Below are 23,135 nucleotides of genomic sequence, written 5' to 3'. Positions count from 1 at the left end.
TTTATCACCACATAACATTATTTCCAATAAAATAAAATAAAAAAAGTAAAATAGAACATTGATAATAAAAACGAATATATATATATATATATATATATATATATATATATATATATATATATATATATATATATATATATATATATATATATATATATATTTTTTTTTTTTCTCCAATTTATTTCAGGACGAATTCATAGAGTGGGCTAAGACAACGTTTGGCTCGAGCCCGCCTAAAATTGGCTGACCTCGCCACTGGTCACTGACATAAATGAACAAAGATACATTATTTGCAGTAAATAAATACTGTTCAGACCATCCATCCATTTTCTGTACCGCTTATCCCCGCTAGGGTCGCGTGCTGGAGCCTATGCCAGCTATCTTTGGGCGAGAGGCAGGGTACACCCTGAACTGGTCGCCAGCCAATAGCAGGGCACGTAGAAACAAACAACCATTCACACTCACATTCACATCTACGGGCAATTTAGAGTCTTCAATTAACCTAACATGCATATTTTTGGGATGTGGGAGGAAACAGGAGTACCCGACGCAAACCCACGCAGGCATGGGGGAGAACATGCAAACTCCACACAGGCGGGCCAGGATTTGAACCCCGGTCCTCAGAACTGTGAGGCGGATGTGCCAACCAGTCGTCCACCATCCGCCGTGCAGACCAATTAAGTCAAATTGGATATTTTTCCACAGCAGGCCTGATCCTGATCTGTGGCAAACTGGTGCACCACGGCACAATGACTGGGAATCGCTGACTTAAACTTAGCAGTGGGGCTGTTTCTTCAACCAATCTGATTTTAAATTTGTTTCACAGGAAGCTGGCCCACAATAACGTAACCATTTTTCTGTGGTCACAGCAAAGCATATCTGTACAAATCTGCTCAAATTAATACCTTTAATAATTCAGTATGTAAGAGTAAGTAGATAAGAATAAGAATGTCTTGGTTGTCTTTGGTGATTATGATGTATCTCATTGAAATGTTTTAGGTTTTTGTCATGTTATTGGATAAATATTGATTGTAAATTGCTCCAGATGATGCATGCGGCATATTGCTGTTATTCGGCATTTTTGTATCGTATTGATGATTTCAATAATTCGGATCTGTTTGTGGTGGTATTAAGAAGTGTATTAAAAGTCCCCACTGAAAGTCCAGGTGCCAAATGCTGACACTGCATTTACAGCATTAGGTGATATATACAAAGAAAATACATCCGTACAGCTCCAGACAGCTCTCTTCCCAAAAGTCATAATATGAAAGTGTCAAGTCATAAACTTTCCCAGATATGGTTGCTTTTCAGAGGCTTCTAAAACTACTCTCTCTTGGATTTGAACCTGGAATTATTTGCCTTCACTAGGTGCTTACAGAGACATCTACAGGAAACCCACATTGATGCAACAACTAGAAAACAGAAAAGCCCAAGGACAGCGATCACATCCAGACAGTGATAGGCGTACCATGGCAATTTATAAGACTCTGTACGCAGATGTGCCGCACCTCGATGCCTCATGACGTACTCGATCCAGAAGACAGCAGTGTCGGTGGGTTTCATGGGTTTGTCGCGATGAAGTTGGGAAAGTTTGATCATGTTCTGCTTGTAAGGTTTCTGGGGATCGAGAATGTTCCTCAGGGAAGCGCTGAAAGATTCCACGTCAAGCGCCGCCACGTCCAGAAACTCGGCGCCTCCGCGGGCCTTCATCCGCACCATGTTGTCATGCTGGTCAAAGATGAGCGGAATCCCTAAAATCGGGACGCTGTGGTAGATGGCCTCGTATATGCCGTTAGTGCCCCCGTGCGTGACAAAGACTTTGGTCTTAGGATGACCCAGTATATCGTTCTGAGGCAACCAGTCCACCAGTAGGGTGTTGTTCCCCAGAGTGGCGGGCCTCTTCCCAATATGTCTCCAGACCACCTTTTGAGGGAGACTAGCAAAAGCAGAGGCGATGATCTGCGATAGCTGAGGGCCGAGGTCGCCAAGGAGCGTCCCTAAAGTCATGACAACCACGCCGTGATCCCCAGAACTCTGCATAAAGTCCTCCAAATCCGCCGGCAGAGGCTTGGAGGGCTTCCCCTGAAACCCTCCGATGTAGACCACATTGGGCATGGTGGGTCGAGGGAACTCGAATGTGAAGTCCACCCTCATCAGCCACAGATCGGCTCCCTGCATGAGAGACATGATGGTGACGTCACCTCCGAAATAGCGATCGCACACGGCCTGGTAAGGCGGATTGGACACGTAGTGGTACATGTAAAGCAGGACACCGTGATAGATGATGTTATTGATTCTTTGGGGGAAGTCCATTTTGTCCGAGTAATGGGAGAACAATTGAGGGATGTAGGAAAGAGGAGACGGTGCTATGGAAAAGTGTGCCTCTCCATTGAAAAGCCAGCGCACATTGAAAACCATGGGCAGGTCCAGATAGTGAGCCAGCAGGACTCCGCCTGGAAAGGCCGGGTCTGTCAAGAAAAGATCATATCTACTTTCTTTCAGTTTCTTGATTAGAGTTTGATTTTCAAATATGCTGACTATCATGTTTGCCACAGCCACCTGATTCTCCCCAATAAGACTGAAAAGGTTCCTGTAGAACTCCACAAACGCCCACAGCGAGCCTCTGTGGCGCTGGATCTCGATGGATCGCTCCAGGAAGGAGGTCATGTAGTTCTGGCTCTCGATGTTCTGGGACTGCTCCAGCTCGATGGTGATGGAGGTGTAGTGGGGCGACTTCTCAGATACGTACCAGCTGGTGGAGGTTCGCAGCACTGTGATTTCGTGGCCTTGAGAGTGAAGCGCCTCCAGCAAAATGTTCATGTTGATCCAGTGGCTGCCATCAAAAGGGTAGACCAGAATTTTCCCACCCCAACAAGTGGCTGAAAACACCACCAGGAGTGCCAGGCTTGGATATGGTGTCATTGCTGAAGAGGACACACACACATTTCATTTCAAACCTTTATTTCAATCTCGAAAGATCATTGAAGGCAAGCCCTCATTTTCATTAGGACATAGTACAGAGACAGAAACAACAGCAGAGCAAATGTTATCAAAAACAGTCTCAATCTCTCATGGAAAATTTCATATTTGATATCATATAACTGGTTCCAGTATTTTTTGTACCTTTAAAAATACAAAAAGAAGAGAGCAGGTTCTAGAGCATTCTCTATTTGGGTTCCTGAACTCTAAAAATTAGGGCTGCGACCTCAATAGAAATGTTTGAATCTCAACTTGTTTTTACACTCTCACATTTAGTGAAACCATACCTCGTATGCAAAGTGCCTCTTGCCCTGCCTTACACCCTGCCATCTGGATTTTGGCCTGTCTTACTGTCTTCATTTGCAGAAAATGAAAAATGATCAAAATACCACAAAAGGCCCAATGTTTTTTTGTGTGTTTGGTTTCTTACTCCCCCCCCCCCCCCCCCCCCCCCCCCCAGAGCTATATACTAATTCAAAGCAGTCCATTGAGACAATCTTGTAGACCAAATCTCCTCTGTTAATTGGTCGGGCCGGTTTGTTTTGTCAACCTCTTATCTTTCTAATGTAGAACAAATAAAATAGAATAGGATGTCAAATCAATGCAAACCGATGATGGAAGTAGTGCCTACTAATGACGAAACAATTTCCACATATTGGCAGTGAAGCATATCCTCACCTCAGTTCGTCACCCCTCCAGGAGAGAAGACTCCCGCATCTGTTGTTATCACGTAACGTTTGTGTCGACGTTGGGCTCCGAGTGAAGGTCAATGTATAACTGCTCCAATCTCCTCCTTTTCTAAACCCCTTCCAGAAAGCACCAGTTTGCTTTTCCTCCACAAATTCCTCTCCGCCGGCAACAACATCTGGATATCATTTTCATCAACTCTCCACTGAACACAATAAAACAACATTCCAAATAAAGTAGTTTCTTTGTCTTCGGAGTGGTTGTATGAAAGTCCTCAACACACATGGTCAATATTTGACTCGTCGGTTTTTACAGGGTTTAAAGATGAAACTAGTTCAGCTGCACTCCTTATCGCTCGAGATAAGCATTGGGATACTAAAGGCGACCTATAGAGCAACAGAAGATAGAAAGGGTCGACAACCTTAAATACTCTAACGATGCATCCGCACGCCTTGTCCAACCTGATCAACCATTTTTCCAAATATTGCCAAAAATTCACTTACAAAAGGCCCAAAACTGACCAAGGCTAACATAAAGCAACGCTGGAATCGGGGACCCTGGCTGGCAACGTGCCGTTCATAATCATAAACCATGTGATGTAGATTTGACCAATGACGTAAGAGTCCAGTGAGTTCAAAGAGTGTCCAGACTTTGCTTTCTACGGCATTGGCCACTTCTAAAGGGAACCAAATCTCAGTCATCGGGTTTTCACAAGGCATTTTCTCACAGGTATGTCTAAAAATGTAGGGTTGGTGTTGTCTTTCAGAATTTTGCAAAACATAACGGTGAGCACGCCTTTGCCATTAATCCGAGCAACAAAAAAAGTCAATTAATTAGCCAGTTACTCAATGATCATGCTAACTATATCTGAGTTTCAACTACAGCTATTTTTAATGAACCTACCTATCAAAATATAAATTACAGCCTGTGTTCTGTCTTGCATCCAAGCAATTCAACTCACGTAACATCATCTTCTTTTCTTCACACATTCAAACTACGGCAATAGAGAAGATGACTAAAATCCTAACTCAAGCCATTCTCCCTGTTTGATGAATGCCATAGAGGGTTTTGTTTACTAGTGGTGACATCTACATTTTCGGCCCAGTACGTGTGTTATGACTAATGATGAAAAGGGATACGGACAGAAATAGAGGGCCCCAAAATCCAATTTCATTGAGTGTGGACCAGCTCTCGTCACTGTTTTCTTTTATATGCATAACTCTTGTTGACAAGTTACTCCAGTGAACGCTGGTATTGCAACCCATGCACTGCCACCCACTGGTCAGCCATTGAACGTGCAGAAAAACAGACGTAGCTATCTAGTTCTTTCTGTCTGTATATACACATAGAAACACTTCTTACTTTCTTAGTGACCTTTGCACTAGTTAGGACCCGCCCTCTGCATGCTGACTGTGTGTGTTTGTGTGTGTGTGAGTGTGTGTTATGAACTCCAGCCCTGGCAAACATTAAAGGACAACACCAGTGCGCTGCTATCGTATGTCCATGTGTCATGAAAAGTGGGGCTGCGGTGCGGGGTTGGCTGGCAAATAACTTGGGCACGAGGGGTTTGATGTCTTTAAAAAGAGCATCCCTTCTTCTTGTCACCCGGGTTGCGTGAGCTCAGCTGACGGCTGCACGCAATGGAGCTTCCCCAGCTGGAACACGCGGTGAGACGCAGCAGGTGTGACAGCAGCACAGGTGAGTACGGACGTGAGCTGCAGAGAGCATCGTCCTAGTTGTAGCCGTGTAGTAAGAGTTGCATTTGGGTGGCACCTGGTATTTTGGGGAGCAAAGTTCTGAGGTTGGGGGTTTTGAATCTGTGCTCTGGCCTTCCTGTGTGGGTTTTGCCAGAGCACCTCCCACATTCCAAAAATATCCTTATTAGCTTCAACGAAGACTCTAAATCGTCAATAACAAGACTCCCGGTCTGTCCGGCAACAGTTGGGCAACATCTATGTAACACATCCTGTCAAAATTCAGACCTCCAAAATAAAGCAGTTTAATCGAAGACTCTAAATTGCCCGTAGGTGGGAATGTGAATGCGAATGGTTGCCTGTTTCTACGTGGCCTGCGATTTCCCAATGCTCAACCGACGAAACAAAAGAGAATACTCGGAGTAAGAAGATTGCCTGTAACCATGCATCTAAACACAGTGACGATTAAGTCATCTAACGAAGAGTGCGTGTCAGCTTTCCCGAGGTGCAAAGTGCAGCAATGATTCCGCTTTATCAGTGCAGATAATTGCGCAGCCTTGTTGTTTAAGATGTCTTTGCAAAGACCAAAACCATACATCACACATGCGGTATGACAAAGAAGAAACGAGACTGCGGCAACTCAATGCCAATCACCTAACTGCTTGTGTCACAGGGTTGCGCAACATCTTGCCAAATGCCACTATTCCAATCGAACATTGTTCAACTCTCTCACTCTGTGCCAAGCACACTGCACAAACATCATGGAGCAAAGAATCCATTTGAAATACTTGATAAAGTTGGGGAAGGACCCAACCGAGCGTGTCAAACTTCTCGGAGTGGCATACGGAGAAGATCAGAGGTGGCAAAAGTACTCACGCTCTGTACTTGACTCAAAGGACAGAAAAGAAAAGTAGGTGAACTGATTTAACTCTTTTACTCGTAAATAAAAGTCAAAAAGTATGGACTATGAAATGTACTTAAAGCTGGAATTTGCAGGTAAAAGGTTTTTGTCATATGTTATGACCTGACAGCAGAATATTATTAAAATGGGTCTTTTGAAAATGACGAGAATTCACCATTCTCGCCAAGTCGTCAGAAAAGTTGATATTATATTTTTAATTGGTTGTACATTCCAAAATAAGCAACATTTTGTTTAACATTGGTGCTCTGGAGTGAAGCAGCCGCAGTCGAGCACCCTATTGAGGCGTCCTCGCTCCTTCAGCGGTTTGTCACGCGCACCCGGCCGACCGAGGAGCACTCTCAGACTTCCAGCCGAGCACGAGAGCCGCTGTCTTCCTGGGATTTTGTTTTTTTTCCGTCAAGGGAGCTGGGGGCGTTTCTTTATGCAGATACACGAGACAGCTGCAGAGGGGGAATGCAAACTTACATACCCTTTAAGTACAAAAGGAAAAAGCCTTAACCTTAACTCTATCTGTCTGTCTATGCAAAACCTATTATGATGACTTGGTACATCATAAAAATTAAAGTTCCCTGCACAAAGAAACAGTGTCCTTTTATTACAAAGAGCAAAATCTATATTGCTCGTACTGAAAAAAAAAAAGCACTGTTCTTACAGCTTGTTACCACCAAGTACGGTTGCTTTACACTTTTCTAGGTTTATTTAATAACAACATGCAGTTATAAAAAAAATTGGGAGGAATCGATCAAATTTGAGGGGTGTTGGGATTTATTTTAGGGGTGCTTCAGCACGCCCGCGACCCTAGTGAGGAGAAGCGGCTCAGAAAATGGATGGATGGATGGACACCACAAAGACAAGATATTTAATGTTCAAACTGATCAACTTTATTGTTTTTAGCAAATAATCATTAACTTAGAATTTTATGGCTTCAACACGTCCCTAAAAAGCTGGGACAGGGTCATGTTGACCACTGTGTTACTTCACCTTTTCTTTTATCAACATTCAATAAACATTTGGGACCTGAGGACACTAATTGTTGAAGCTTTGTATGTGGAATTCTTTCCTATTCTTGCTTGATGTACAGCTTCAGCTGTTCAACAGTCCGAGGTCTCTGTTGTCATATTTTACGCTTCATAATGTGGCACACATTTTCAATGGGAGACAGGTCTGGACTGCAGGCAGGCCAGTCTAGTACCCGCACGCTTTTACTACGGAGCCATGCTGTTGTAACACGTGCAGAATGTGGTTTGGTATTGTGTTGGATAAAATAAGCAGGGGCATCCATGAAAAAGACGTTGCTTGGATGGCAGCATATGTTTGGTTTTCTGAAGTGTTCCTGAGCCCATGTGGTGATATCCTTTAGACATTGATGTCGGTTTTTGATGCAGTGCCGCCTGAGGGATCGAAGGTCACGGCCGTTCAATGTTGGTTTTCGGCCTTGCCGCTTACAAGCAGTGATTTCTCCAGATTCTCTGAACCTTTTGATGATATTATGGACCGTAGATGATCTTCTTCTTTTCCTTTCAGCTTGTCCCGTTAGGGGTCGCCAAAGCGCGTATTCCTTTATCGAACCTTGGCTGTCCCTCTGATGAGCTCATTTCTAATTTTATCCAACCTGGTCACTCCAAGAGCGAACCTCAACATCTTTATTTCTGCCACCTCCAGCTCTGCTTCCTGTTGTCTCTTCAGTGCCACTGTCTCTAATCCGTACATCATGGCTGGCCTCACCACTGTTTTATAAACTTTACCCTTCATCCTAGCAGAGACTCTTCTGTCACATAACACACCTGACACCTTCCTCCACCCGTTCCAACCTGCTTGGACCCGTTTCTTCACTTCCTGACCACACTCACCATTGCTCTGGACGGTTGACCCCAAGTATTTAAAGTCCTCCACCCTCGCTATCTCTTCTCCCTGTAGCCTCATTCTTCCCCCACCACCCTTCTCATTCATGCACATATATTTTGTCTTACTTCGGCTAATCTTCATTCCTCTTCTTTCCAGTGCATGCCTCCATCTTTCTTACTGTTCCTCCAGCTTCTCCCTGCTTTCACTGCACAATGTCATCTGCAAACATCATGGTCCACGGGGATTCCAGTCTAACCTCATCTGTCAGCCTATCCATCACCACTGCAAAAAGGAAGGGGCTCAGGGCTGATCCCTGATGCAGTCCCACCTCCACCTTAAATTCGTCTGTCACACCTACAGCACACCTCACCGCTGTTCTGCTGCCCTCGTACATGTCCTGTATTATTCTAACATACATCTCTGTCACTCCAGACTTCCGCATGCAGTACCACAGTTCCTCTCTGGGTACTCTGTCATAGGCTTTCTCTAGATCTACAAAGACACAATGTAGCTTCTTCTGACCTTCTCTGTACTTTTCCATCAACATCCTCAAGGCAAATAATGCATCTGTGGTACACTTTCTAGGCATGAAACCATACTGTTGCTCGCAAATACTCACTTCTGTCCTGAGTCTAGCCTCCACTACTCTTTCCCATAACTTCATTGTGTGGCTCATCAACTTTATTCCTCTATAGTTGCCACAGCTCTGCACATCACCTTTGTTCTTAAAAATGGGCACCAGTACACTTTTCCTCCATTCCTCAGGCATCTTCTCACGCACTAGAATTCTATTGAACAAGCTGGTCAAAAACTCCACAGCCACCTCTCCTAGATGCTTCCATACCTCCACAGGAATGTCATCAGGACCAACTGCCTTTCCATTTTTCATTCTCTTTAGTACCTTTCTAACTTCCCCCTTACTAATCATTGCCACTTCCTGGTCCACCACACTTGCCTCTTCTACTCTCCCTTCTCTATCATTTTCCTCATTCATCAACTCCTCGAAGTATTCTTTCCATCTAGCTAGCACACTGCTGACACCAGTCAACATATTTCCATCTCTATCCTTAATCACCCTAACCTGCTGCACATCCTTCCCATCTCTATCCCTCTATCTGGCCAGCCTGTATAGATCCTTTTCTCCTTCTTTAGTGTCCAACCTGCCATACATGTCATCATATGCCTCTTGTTTTGCCTTTGCCACCTCTACCATTGCCCTGTGTCGCATCTCAATGTATTCCTTTCGCCTCTCCTCGGTCCTCTCAGTGTCCCACTTCTTCTTAGCTAACCTTTTTCCTTGTATGATTTCCTGTACTGTGAGGTTCCACCACCAAGTCTCCTTCTCTCCTTTCTTGCCAGAAGATACACCAAGTACTCTCCTGCCTGCCTCTCTAATCACCTTGGCTGCAGTGGTCCAGTGTTCTGGAAGCTCCTCCCGTCCACCGAGAGCCTGTCTCACCTCTTCCCGAAAAGCTGCACAACACTCATCCTGTCTCATCTTCCACCACATGGTTCTCTTCTCTGCTTTTTTCTTCCTAATTTTCCTCCCCACCACCAGAGTCATCTTACACACCACCATCCTATGGTGTCTAGCCACACTCTCCCCTACAACTACCTTACAGTTGGTAACCTCCTTCAGATTACATCGTCTGCACAAAATGTAATCCACCTGTGTGCGTCTACCTCCGCTCTTGTAGGTCACCCTATGTTTGTGCCTCTTCTGGAAAAAAGTGTTCACTACAGCCATTTGCATCCTTGTTGCAAAGTCTACCACCATCTGTCCCTCCAAATTCCTTTCCTGGATGCCGTACTTACCCATCACTTCTTCATCACCCCTATTACCTTCACCAACATGTCCATTACAATCTGCACCAATTACGACTCTCTCTCTGTCTGGGATGCTCAGAACTACTTCATCTAGCTCCTTCCAGAATTTCTCTTTCACCTCTACGTCACATCCTACCTGTGGGGCATAGCCACTAATCACATTACACATAACACCCTCAATTTCAAATTTCAGCCTCATCACTTGATCTGATACTCTTTTCACCTCCAAGATATTCTTAGCCAACTCTTCTTTTAAAATAACCCCGACTCCATTTCTCTTCCCATCTACACCATGGTAAAATAATTTAAACCCTGCCCCTAAACTTCTAGCCTTACTGCCTTTCCACCTGGTCTCCTGGACACACAATATATCAACCTTTCTCCTAATCATCATGTCAACCAACTCCCGAGATTTTCCTGTCATAGTCCCCACATTCAGTTCTAGGCTCTGTGTTTTCCTCTTCTCTTTCTGCCGAAGAACCCGCTTTCCACCTCTTCTTCTTCTTTGACTTCGACCCACAGTAGCTGAATTTCCAACGGTGCCCCACAGGTTGACGGCGCCGGTGGCGGACGTTGTTAACCCGGGCCACGAATTCCGGTATGGAATTCTTTGGATGAACGCTCATATTTGTTTGGCAAGGTTTTAAGCCGGATGCCCTTCCTGACGCAACCCTCTGCATTTATCCGGGCTTGGGACCGGCCTACAGTTTGCACTGACTTGTGTCCCCCGTAGGGCTGCATTATGGACCGTAGATGATGAAAATCCCTAAATTCCTTGCAATTCTACATTGAGGAACATTGTCCTTAAACTGTTCGACTATTTTCTCACGCACTTGTTCAGAAAGGGGTGAAGCTCACCCCATCTTTGCTTGTGAATGACTGAGCGATTCAGGGAAGCTCCTTTTATACCCAATCATGGCACCCACCTGTTCCCAATTAGCCTGTTCACGTGTGGGATGTTCCAAACAGTTGTTTGATGAGCATTTCTCAACTTTCTCAGTCTTCTTTGCCACCTGTCCCAGCTTTTTTGGAACGTGTTCCAGCCATAAAATTCTAAGTTAATGATTATTTGCCTGCAATTGGCTGGCAACCAGTTCAGGGTGTACCCCGCCTCCTGCGCACCCGCGACCCTAGTGAGGAGAAGCGGCTCAGAAAATGGATGGATGGATGGATGATTATTTGCTAAAAACAATAAAGTTTATCAGTTTGAACATTTAATATGTTGTCTTTGTAGTGTATTCAATTAAATATAGGTTGAAAATGATTTGCAAATCATTGTATTATGTTTTTATTTATGTTTAACACAACGTCCCAACTTCATTGGAATTGGGGTTGTACAATATAAAACAAAAAAAAAAAGATGCAGAGAGGTGAAGTCGACTGCTTTTGAGATCTCAATTGGTGGAGTTCTTGGGGTCTTATAAGGTGGGGAAAAAGAAAATCGTGAGCAAATTGACAGAAGATAATTGTTTCGGTCTACTGTATGTACTTTTGTTTTATTTATTTTTTTTACATTTTTGTTTTGTAATGGACCGTGAGATTCCTCTCATGTAAAATATGTTCCTCGGCTCAAAGAGTACAGAAGGCACCAGATAGCTGGCTGTTGTTTGCCACCGTAAACAGATTGATTCATTTCATGTTGAATGGATGATGCGTCTTCATTCTGCATCCCTCACATGCTGTCGGGGGATCCAGACAGTGTTGGTGAAAAGCCAGCCAGACTAGACCGAACTGAGTCTCAGTAGGCTCAGTCATTGACGCGGCCCTTTCAACATTTTGACGATGCGGCATAATCCATTGATAATTGAACAGCCTGGGGGCCGACAAGCTCCCCAGCCGGGCCGTGTACAGACACATGAACCATCCGGGTTCGTTGGCGACACACATGTCTGCAGGCGGCCTTATAAATGACTGGAGCTTTTTTTTTTTTTTTTTAATCACCGCACGCAACAGCAGAATCACGACTGGGTAAGAGAGAGACACACACGCGTCTTCTGTCATCTCTATGGTTTGTCAACTTAAAGGGACTTAACATTTTTTTTTTTTAAATCACTACTTGTTATATTTGTTAAAACAGTCACAATGACTTTGACAGTAGTACGTGATAAATGTGATCTGTGGGGATCGTTTCTGAACCCATCTTGAGCCTCTAATTGTTGCTTCCAGAAAACACAATAGGTCAAATTACAACACAAAGTCAAAAAAGTCTACTGCATTGTGTCATGGAAAAGTCTCATATTTGATATTGTAGAACTATTTTAATTTTTTTTTAACTTTAAGTGAATTGCAACATTGATTTTGAATTCACAAGAAGTGACTCCAGTCTGTCTGCTCAAGAACAACAGTGAAGGGTGAAGGTGTGAAGCTGACTGCATTTTTATTAATTTTTTTGACGATATATTACTTTTAATCGCAACGTTTGCACATTCTACTCCTTACTTTGTCAAAATAGGCTCGTTCCTTTTCTTCAACTTCTATGAGTGAAAACAGAGAGAAGAGATCTTGATTGATTGAATGATTGATCCACTTGGGGTGGGAAAAAACATGGACAACAGTGACATGGAGGATCATGACCCGGAGAGTATTTGATACAACAGATTTGGAGAAGCAAGATATTCCCCCTTTCACTTATCATTGTCTAACTTTGCATATTTTGTTTATCAACGATGCGTGTGATGCGTCATTGACTTAAACTGTCTCTTTGTGCCTCCCGTGTCCAGCATCAGTGCCGCAGCTCTGCAACTCTCCTACACTCATCGTCATGGTGGGCCTGCCAGCCAGAGGGAAGACCTACATCTCCAAAAAGCTCACCCGCTACCTGAACTGGATCGGAGTTCCCACAAAAAGTTTGCTTTACAGAGACAAACACATGACTACGGGTCAACTATGTGCGTTCCACCCCTGCTTATTGTCGTTCTTTCCCGCCAGCGTTCAATGTCGGCCAGTACCGGCGGCAGGCCGTCAAGATCTATGACAACTTTGAGTTCTTTAAACCCGACAACGAGGACGCCATGAAGATCCGCAAGTGAGGGCCCCCGAGAGCGAAAAGCTACCTAACGATGGTGTTAAAGAGGTGTCACAATTGCGCGTTGCTTCGCAGGGCCTGTGCGGCAGTCGCCCTCAGAGACGTCGCTACGTACTTTGCAAATGAGGAAGGTCAAGTGGCGGTGAGTCGGAAGACCATTTAAACATCACAACCTCAGTGAGATGAAACAATATGTACGAGCCATACCTACATAATGTACATGTCTACAGTGAATCATGGGGGTGGCTGCATCATGAACAGGGGCTGCTTTTCTTCAGATGGAACTGGGGCCTTTCTTAAGGTGAATGGAATTATGAACTGTTCCATTTGCCAGTCAGCATTCTGCTAAACCCCCCCCCCCCCCCAAAAAAAAAAGTTGGGGTGAATTAGAGACAATTTAAATTCTGGCAGTTTTGTGTTAACTCCCATTGAACATGAGTTTGAATATGATTGGTTGATTCTGGGATAGGCTCCAGCACTCCCGCGACCCTTGTGAGGATAAGCGGCTCAGAAAATGGATGGATGGTTGATTCTGATCCTGAGTTAATTCATTCATAAGGGGGTGTGCACACTTGTGCAACCACATTATTTCCCCTCTCAAAAAGATGTTTAAAAAATGACCATTGAGTTTTAAAGGTTATTGATCACATTAATATTGGAATTGGCATTTGAACTTTTATATCCACTGTAACTCGAGATTACCTCTCACGCGCTTGTTTTTTTTTATTATTATTTTTTTAAGCATTAAGCTCAAAGCATTGATATCAAATGTGTCTCATGCAGGTTTTTGATGCCACTAACACCACCAGGGAGAGAAGGGCAGTCATCCTCAGTTTTGCCAAAGAGAAAGGCTACAAGGCAAGCGGAAGTGGGTGGAAAATAAGGATCCACCACCATACTCTGTTATGTCTTGTGTGTGGGTGTCGACATACACGTCTTTTAAAAATGTTTGTACGCAGGTTTTCTTTGTGGAGTCAATCTGTGATGACCCAGAAATAATTGCAGAGAATGTCAAGGTGAGAACTCCGGATCGCTTATAAACTACTCAAGAAAAGTTCAGGATATTCCTCTTTCGGGTAAAAATGCAGTATGAACCTAAAATACAAACTTAAATTGATCTTCTGTTTTGAACTTTTAAATGCAAATGTCCAGCTGGTCGATGTTTCAGTACTACTCATAACTTCCTGTTGGACAACAAGGAGCTGAGAGAGTCAGTCAGAGTCCAGCCCTCAGGTCAGTCTGGTGGCCATCCAGGCCACCCGAGGTGAGGTGCTTGGCTGAGCGGTTCAGGAGGTCGTCCAGGACGCCAAGCACCAGGGTCTTTACGGGGCCCTGAACAATTGCACATTGAAAAGTTTGGAGAAGATAAAAAGGTTCCACTGCATTTTAGGTTCATCCTGAATTTCCCCCACGGAAGCCAATTATGCCTGACTTTTTGTGAATAATCGATGTATATCCTCCACGCCCCTCCATTAAACATCCATACTGCACATCCTTTGCAGCAAGTGAAATTTGGGAGTCCAGATTACGTGAATCGCAGCATGGAGGAAGCCATGGAAGACTTTCTGCAGCGCATTGAGTGCTACAAGTCAAGCTACATGCCGATAGACGATGAGAAAGACAGGTGCCGAGCCAGGACAGAACTGATTGTCTGACTAAATGCAGCTCTAAAGTTTGCTTACATTCAACAGGAAGCTCTCCTACATCAAAATCTACGAAGTGGGTAAAAGGTACCTGGTGAATTTTGTCCAGGACCACATACAGAGCAGGATCGTCTACTACCTAATGAACATCCACGTTGCGCCGAGGTCCATCTACCTGAGCCGCCACGGGGAGAGCGAACTCAATCTTCTCGGTCGAATCGGCGGAGATTCTTGTTTGTCCTCCAGAGGACATGAAGTGAGTGACGTGCACCGAAAAACTTGAGAGGTGGAAGAAAACCAAGGCCTGGTACACACTACACACATCAGGATTTTTTTCAATCTAAAGAGATTATCTGTTCCAGATATGAAGATTAAAAAAAATAAATACCGGACTGCGCTTTAGGTAGGACATGTTTGTTTTTATTAATGCCCACTTCCTCCATGTTCCTCAGTCAGGTCGCTTCTTCATCGGCTACATTTCGTTTTGCGTCACAATTCACGGAGTCGTGACTCGGGAGTCCTTGGCATTGCCCACACACATGAAGAATTTTATTCGTTGTGATTGTTGGCCCCGACCTGTTTTGGGCCCTACAATCGGGATAAATTCTCTCTTAACACACCTCAGACCACAGGATAATTTCACAGGATAATCTTATAAAACATGCTGGCAACTGGCGTTTGTCGTGCTTGGTTGGGAAGGGGCAAAATATGGACAAAAACGGCCCCATTTTCGTAATGTGTGTACTAGGCCTAATTTAAACTAGCGGTAATCCTGTTGTTGATACAGCTGTTGTTGTATTTCTTTTTCTCTCAGTCCTCAACCCCTCGATCCTGTTTTCATTCTCTTTATCTCCCCACTTTCTATCTCAATCCAACTGGTTGTCCCACAAAGTCTGGCTTCTTTTGGATGGTTCCTCCTTAGAGAAAGTGTTTCCTTGCCTCCGTTGCAAAGTGCTCGCTCACGCTCATGTCGTACATATAACTGACTTCACTAGACTAATCAAGAAGCTGAATTCCTTGTCCACAGTATGCTGCTGCTTTGAAGACCTTCATCCAGAGTCAGAAAATCCATGACCTGAAGGTGTGGACCAGCCACATGAAGAGAACCATCCAGACTGCACACACTCTGGGTGTCCAGCATGAGCAGTGGAAAGCTCTCAATGAGATAGACGCAGTACGTTCCATTCGACACAATAATACTGATTATTTCATTGAGGTAAATGATAATGTAGTCCTACATCCTCCTGCTTTTCATGCAGACGTAACCTGTAACTTTATAACAAACTAGCACCGAGGCTTTTGTCAAATATCTTAGAACCAGGGGTCGACAGTGTAACAAAACTACAGGTTTACTCATGTTCATGTACTGTAACTACTGTTCAGTCAGGAGATTGGCAGTCGCAGACTCTGTAATACAGTAAATAAGACCTCCAACCCACACAAAAACAGCCGCAGACTGGAGAAAATTGGCTTTATACTGTACAGTACACCATCCATCCATCCATGTTCTGTACCGCTTATCCTCACTAGGGTCACGGGTGTGCTCGAGCCCATCCCAGCTATCCTCGGGCGATAGGCGGGGAACACCCTCAATTGGTCGCCAGCCGATCGCAGGGCACATATGAACAAACAAACAACCGTTCACGCTCACATTCACACCTATGGGCAATTCAGAGTCTTCAATTGACCCACCATGCATATTTTTGGGTTGTGGGAGGAAACCGGAGTACCCGGAGAAAACCCACGCAGGCACGGGGAGAACATGCAAACTCCACACAGGTGGGGCCGGGATTTGAACCCCGATCCGCAGAACTGTGAGGCAGATGTGGCAGATGTATTATTATTTCATCGTGCCATACACCAAACGAGGTGCCCAGCGCTCACAGGCTTAGGTGGCACTGAAATACAAAACAAACATGCGCAATCAAGCAGTAAGGAAAACAATTTATCAGACGAAAACCAAAGCAAATTTTAACACTGTTGCTCATTGACCCAAGTGACTTCTCCTTTAATGTTAAACAGCAACTTTAGTCAAATGTAAAGTGTCCTCTCACACTCTTGAAAGGCATTCAGCACAAATTGGACAAGTTGAAACATTTGGTGCGTAAAAAAGAAAATTGGAGTCTTGGAGTCAAATCAGCAGAGTCTGCAGGTAATTTACAGAAAAAGTTGACAGTGAAATCCCATTTACAACCATTTTGTAAATCATTTTTGTGCACTTTGTATGTCAGAAGACCTCTGCTCTGGAAGTATTCAAAGCATTTTTGTAATGTTATGAGAATAAAGTTGTATTTATTTTCAAGACAAATAAAAGACATATTCTGTTGGGTTAAAAGGTCATCATTTTTCGAGAATAAAGTATTTCTTATCTGGAGACGGCAGTTGGAGAACCCCTGCCCTAAATTCTTCATCACTGGTGTTGTTTTCCTCGTACAGGGCGTATGTGAGGAGTTAAGTTATGAGGAGATACAGGAGCATTTCCCCGAAGAGTTTGCGCTGAGGGACCAGGACAAATTCCGTTACCGTTACCCCAAGGGTGAGGTCAGTGCTCCCCTCTACACACTTCATTCCTTTTTCGTTGACTTTGTATGTGCTTCGTGTGGAAATGTATTCTGCCAGTCAGATTTCTTGGGAATCTGGTTAAATAAATGGTGACCTGTGCAATGACCTGTGCAGCTTTCCCTCGGCTCAATGTGTAGGCAAGACGTTTACGGACAGGTGCTTCACTTGATTTACGGATAACGTGAAAACTAAGACCAAATGGACACAAGCTCAATTTCAAGATCAGGATTAAATAAAGTGAAGCATACAACTGTCTTTTTTTTTTTTTTTTAAACACAAGAAAATTACCTGGTTCAGCATGCGAGCTAAGCTCAGACTCAAGACCTTAGCTTTGTTTCCTCTTTCTGGTGCTTTGGTTTGGTTTGTCTTGGGATTCAGGACTTACGTGTGTCCGTTGTATCCTGAAGCTCTTCTTTCCAAAGTCTCAGAGAGAACTAGTTTCCTCCTAGAAACTTGCAGCCTAATTCTAGGTGACATTGCCTTGAAAGAGTATTGAAAAGTTGTGTGACATAAAGTTCTCGATGTGCCAGTCCTATGAAGACCTGGTCCATCGTTTGGAGCCCGTCATCATGGAGCTGGAGAGGCAGGAGAATGTTCTGGTCATCTGCCACCAAGCTGTCATGCGCTGCCTCTTGGCCTACTTCCTGGACAAACCTGCAGGTATACGAGTCATCTTGTTCACCGTCGTTTGCATTCCTACATAATCAGTCTTCTTTTGCTTTCTCTGAAGACGAGCTCCCCTATCTGAGATGCCCTCTCCACACCGTGCTCAAACTCACACCAATAGCCTACGGTCAGTGGTCACGCTTTTGACTCTTTGACGGCGCAATCCCTGTGTCTTCATGTCCTCGTGTTCTTCTCGTTTGTAGGCTGCAAAGTGGAGCCATTTTACCTCAATATCGAGGCAGTCAACACACACAGAGAGAAACCTACGGTAAGAACAGACCGACAATAGTGTAATTATTGTCATGGAATGAATGACTGAATGAATGAATGCATCAACAGGACCCTTGGATTTAATACCATTTAATACCAGAAAACATTGTCAAATTCTCAGACAAGCTAACAGGTTGCACCACAAGGTAACACTTCGTGGTCATATTTAGAAAAATATGTCATATTTGAGACTAGACAGACGTTGGTGGCAGTAATGCGCCATTAAGGCTGCGTTGGCAACCGCCAATAGACCCCAACAGAAGTAGAAGAACAAGGAAGAACAATACATTGGGGACAGTGTTTTTGGAGAGCAAATATTTGTACAGGGATGTTTTTGGGGGAGGCTGGAACGCATTAATTGCATCCCCATTCATTTCGATGGGAAAGATGATTTGAAATACAAGTGTTTCGAGATACGAGTGTGGGCATGGAACAAATAAAACGCCTACCTCAAGGCACCACTGTAGTTTTATCACTGACTTTGTAAATTCTTGCGTCAACTCAGTGTTTACTGTGAACATGAAGTTCAAATAAACTTAACTCGAGTTTCTACATTTATAGAGAAAAGATAGTAGTCATGACAACATGTACAATCTAATATAATCAAACGTGACAGCTGTATCAAATGTCCGAAGACAATTAATGCCCAATTTTGATTTTTTAAATAGGATGTATTACAGTGTTATTTGCACAGGGTATTTCTTACGGAGGTTAAACAGTAGTTTGCAGTGGTGTACAAGTTTTGAGTCTGTAATGTATGTAGCTCGGTGTTTCCCAACCTTGATTGAGCCAAGGCACATATTTTACAATCTCATGTCACACTACAACAAAAATGTCACAAAACATTCATGCAGCACTGAAATAATGATGATCTCGTCTCAATTTACTCACAAATTTTCATTCAAAGCGATTATTCTGTTATATGAATGATAACACACAGGTTAATTCTAATTTCTGCCATCTGGTGGAAGACCATTTAATTGTTCTGTTTTTGTCCATCTTTATTGGCCGAGTATGTTAAAACGCACAAGTCCTCTAATAGTTGGAGCCACTTTAGTACTACAGTAACCAAGTTATTATGACAATACTGTAAGTACAGTGTCATTGAGCAATGTAAGGGGACCAGTAGTAATAATACTGATAGAACAACAATTGTACAAAATGCGCAGAGTCCTCAAACCATTTAAAGTGTCAAGTCGTGTGCAATACTGATCAACAACAATTATGCTAATAATGCAGAGTGACGAAGCGCCGACAATGAATACAGTAATAATGTCAAAACGGAGATGAGCAAAATTGGCAAAAAAAAAAAAAAAAAAAAAAAAGGCAAAATGTCCGTATAAATCAACACAATGTTGCAACTCTCTTGAAATTATTGTTTTTTTTAAATGAAATTGGATAATTTCCCATGGCACACTGTGGTTGGGAATCACCGATGCAGCTAAATAAGAAAAAATGAATTTAAAAAGGCTTGTCATTTTGCTCTGATTTAATGGTCGTTTCCTTCCCCCCAAAATGTGTTTGAGAAGCAAATGCTAAATGCAGTTGCCTCATTAAAGGAGATAATTGCAATTTCAATTTTTTTGTCACATTTGTTAAAACAGCCATGATGACTTGACAGTAGTACAAACATAAATATGAAAAATAAAATCAGCCGTCGGATATACACAAAACCACCACGCCTGAGGAAAAACAACCAAATCAGTTATCAATCAATCATTTATCATGCACATTTAGCATTACACTTTTTTGTGTATATATATATATAAAAAAAATATTTTTAACAGATCATATTTATCATGTACTACTTTGAAGTCATAATGACTATTTAACAAATATGACAAAGGGATTTTTTTGGGGGGATGGAGGGGGATGATTGCCTTGTTGAAATCACATTGCGTGTGTTCACGTTGCAGAACGTGGACGTCAGCAGAAACCCAGAGGAAGCTCTGCAGACGGCTCCTGATCACATTTAAACTAAGGGCCCCGCGAACGGCAAAGATACGATACTGATGACCTGTTGGACCTCATTGTGTGGAATCCACACAGCGGTTGCCTGCGCCTCAACCTTCTTCCTGTGACGAGCTGCGTGAAATACTGTACACTACATTAATGTGTAGCAGCTGGAAGGTTGATTGTGCGACGACACTTTCTACATAACTTGTAAATATGTAGTCCAAAAGGCAAATGCTATCTTGCAGGGATCGGTTCTCGTCTGTCAGAGCATGGCCGTCCTGGGCTGTCCCAACTGCGCTCACGTCTACTTGACACCTACTGTCCGTTATGTTATGGCTTTTGTGAGCACGCTCATGTGTACTCATGTTTACTACTGAGGTATTTGCTGATATAGTTTTCTTTTTTTTTTTTTTTAAATGAAACATTTGTTTTATTCTCTTGTTCATTCTGTTTTGTAATGTATGATGCACAGTGTCCTTGGGGGCCTCAAAACGCTCTCAGATTTTTTTTTTTATTATTATTATTATCATTAAAAACATAACAGAACATTCTTTGAAAACAACATAGAATATGTATAAAAAAAGAAGAAAAAAAACACATCGGGGCCTAGAAAACTGAAGCTAATGCGTGAAAAATAAATAGGTACATAAACGGACAGTTAAGACATTACAGCATAGTGTGGAGTTCCCTTCAGTTGAAGTGGTATCTTATCTTCACAAAGACATCAAATCTCAATTGTAGCTGGGCAGTTAAAGCCTCCATTTCCTGCACCTCCTTCGGCTTCTGCTTCCACTGTGGCACCGTCGCTGGCTTTGAATTCTTTGGCTTTATTGTCAACATTTTCCTGGAAGTCCTCAAGAATATGTGTAACAGGTGCTTTTGGTTGAACACTCAAAATTGCCCGTAAGTGTGAATGTGAGTGCGAATGGTTGTTTGTCTCTATGTGCCCTGCGATTGGCTGGCGACCGGTTCAGGGTGTACCCCGCCTCCCGCCCGAAGATAGCTGGGATAGGCTCCGGCGCGCCCGCGACCAGAGTGAGGATAAGCGGCCCAGAAAATGGGATGGATGGATGGATGGATGGTGCTTTTGGTCCATATCTCCACATGAAGCTTGGAGTCCCGCGATGGTCCCGCCCCTCCACTCGATTCAATTCTATAGAGAATAGGGGTCCAACTGGTGGCCTGTGGCCCAGAGCCGGCCCGCCACATCATTTTATGTGGCCCGCAAAAGCAAGTCATGTGCGTCAACCTCATGTTACTTGCGAAAACACCAAAAATTGCAAATTGTCTTCACTTGTAATAACGTTGAGAAATTGCAAGTATTTTCTGTTGCCAATCCCTCTTTTAAAAGAAATTTAATAATAGTTAAAAACAAAAAAAAAAAAACACTTTCATAGGCTTCTGGTTTCAAAACTAGTTATCCATTGATTTATTGCATATATTGTAATTATATGAGGTGATAATTCATTTATATGGGTTCACAGTCATAATGGCCCTCCAAGGGAAGTCATAACTACACTGTGGCCCGGGCCAAAAATGAGTTTTGAGACTCTCTGTTATAGAGACTTTGGGCATAACTCGAACGGCGTTGAAGGGAGAAGCACAAGCCAAGATGCAGGCCTCCAACCCACCAACTTTGGCAAAATTAAGTACTATTGTGAGGGAATGTATCTGTGAGGTGGATGGCCACGTGCCCTTCCCTGGTACCACGCCGCTGTTTAGGGCCTATCTCACTGGCGGAGATGTCGCCGAGACTGCCGATCACTGTGATCAGTCACGGAGACTCCTGGACCCGGGAGATCAAAATATTGCTGAAACTCTCGCCAGAAAGACGTCTGGGAGACATCTCCAGACATGACAACCACTTCACTCTTAAGTCGCTGATCTAGGCTTACATACTGTACAGTAGATATTCTTCAAATATATAATGTACAGTGGGTACGGAAAGTATTCAGACCCCCTTAATTTTTCACACTTTCAGCCATTTGCTAATATCATTTAAGTTCATTTCCCCCTCATTAATGTACACACAGCACCCCACATTGACAGTATAAAAAAATAGAATTGATGACATTTTTGCAGATTTATTAAAAAAGAAAAACTGAACTATCACATAGCCATAAGTATTCAGACCCTTTGCTCAGTATTTAGTAGAAGCACCCTTTTGAGCTAATATAGCAATGAGTTTTTTCACACCTGGATTTGGGGATCCTCTGCCATTCCTCCTTGCAGATCCTCTCCAGTTCTGTCAGGTTGCATGGTGAGCGTTGGCGGGCAGCCATTTTCAGGGCTCTCCAGAGATGCTCAATTGGGTTTAAGTCAGGACTCTGGCTGGGCCATTCAAGAACAGGCACGGAGTTGTTCTGAAGCCACTCCTTCGGTATTTTAGCTGTGTGCTTAGGGTCATTGTCTCTTTTGAAGGCGAACCTTCGGCCCAGTCTGAGGTCTTGAGCACTGTAGAGAAGGTTTCCGTCCAGGATATCCCTGTACTTGGCTGCATTCATCTTTCCTTCGATTGCAACCAGTCGTCCTGTCCATGCAGCTGAAAAACACCCCCACAGCATGATGCTGCCACCACCACGCTTCACTGTTGGGACTGTGTTGGACAGGTGATGAGCAGTGCCTGGTTTTCTCCACACATACCGCTTAGAATTTAGGCCAAAAAATTCTATCTTGGTCTCATCAGACAAGAGAATCTTATTTCTCACCATCTTGGAGTCCTTCCGGTGATTTTTAGCAAACTCCATGCAGGCTTTCATGTGTCTTGCACTGAGGAGAGGCTTCCCTCGGACCACTCTGCCATAAAGCCCCGACTGGTGGAGGGCTGCAGTAATCGTTGACTTTCTAGAACTTTCTCCCATGTCCCGCCTGCATCTCTGGAGCTCAGCCACAGCCTCTTTGGGTTCTTCTTTACCTCTCTCACCAAGGTTCTTCTCCCCTGCTCAGTTTGGCCGGACGGCCAGCTCTAGGAAGGGTTCTGGTTGTCCCAAACGTCTTCCATTTAAGGACTATGGAGGCCACTGTGCTCTTAGGAACCTTAAGTGCAGCAGATTTTTTTT

General features: G+C 43.6%; 2 protein-coding genes across 6 annotated transcripts; one reads left to right on the top strand and one right to left on the bottom strand.

The window, feature by feature from the left end:
* Positions 1 to 177: 177 nt before the first annotated feature.
* LOC133476411 (UDP-glucuronosyltransferase 2B20-like) lies at positions 178 to 3,958 on the bottom strand. Of its 2 annotated transcripts, none has more exons than XM_061769773.1 (2): positions 3,658 to 3,958; positions 178 to 2,924 (listed from the first exon to the last, which is right to left on the bottom strand). In XM_061769773.1, the coding sequence occupies exon 2, from the start codon at positions 2,920 to 2,922 to the stop codon at positions 1,324 to 1,326; it is 1,599 nt and encodes a 532-aa protein (XP_061625757.1). In that variant the 5' UTR covers positions 2,923 to 2,924; positions 3,658 to 3,958; the 3' UTR covers positions 178 to 1,323. The 2 variants fall into 2 exon arrangements, with proteins under 2 accessions (XP_061625757.1, XP_061625766.1); XM_061769782.1 differs by lacking the exon at positions 3,658 to 3,958 and having other exon boundaries at positions 178 to 2,488; positions 2,560 to 2,686.
* A 1,160-nt stretch (positions 3,959 to 5,118) lies between these two features.
* LOC133476394 (6-phosphofructo-2-kinase/fructose-2,6-bisphosphatase-like) lies at positions 5,119 to 20,624 on the top strand. 4 transcript variants are annotated; one of them, XM_061769736.1, is made up of 14 exons: positions 5,119 to 5,364; positions 12,675 to 12,800; positions 12,883 to 12,979; positions 13,055 to 13,121; positions 13,763 to 13,837; positions 13,939 to 13,995; positions 14,482 to 14,603; positions 14,671 to 14,878; positions 15,650 to 15,796; positions 17,059 to 17,163; positions 17,715 to 17,844; positions 17,915 to 17,977; positions 18,054 to 18,118; positions 20,037 to 20,624. In XM_061769736.1, exons 1-14 carry the CDS (start codon positions 5,307 to 5,309, stop codon positions 20,094 to 20,096), a joined length of 1,380 nt encoding a protein of 459 aa, XP_061625720.1. In that variant the 5' UTR covers positions 5,119 to 5,306; the 3' UTR covers positions 20,097 to 20,624. The 4 variants fall into 4 exon arrangements, with proteins under 4 accessions (XP_061625720.1, XP_061625729.1, XP_061625736.1 ...); XM_061769745.1 differs by lacking the exon at positions 5,119 to 5,364 and adding an exon at positions 6,091 to 6,270; XM_061769752.1 differs by lacking the exon at positions 5,119 to 5,364 and adding an exon at positions 11,904 to 11,922.
* The last annotated feature ends 2,511 nt before the right edge of the window (positions 20,625 to 23,135 follow it).

The sequence above is a fragment of the Phyllopteryx taeniolatus genome, chromosome 1, assembly GCF_024500385.1.
Source record: "Phyllopteryx taeniolatus isolate TA_2022b chromosome 1, UOR_Ptae_1.2, whole genome shotgun sequence".
Taxonomy (NCBI): domain Eukaryota; kingdom Metazoa; phylum Chordata; class Actinopteri; order Syngnathiformes; family Syngnathidae; genus Phyllopteryx; species Phyllopteryx taeniolatus.
The sequence above is the reverse complement of the archived record's forward strand: the minus strand, read 5'-3'. Positions and strand labels throughout refer to the sequence as shown.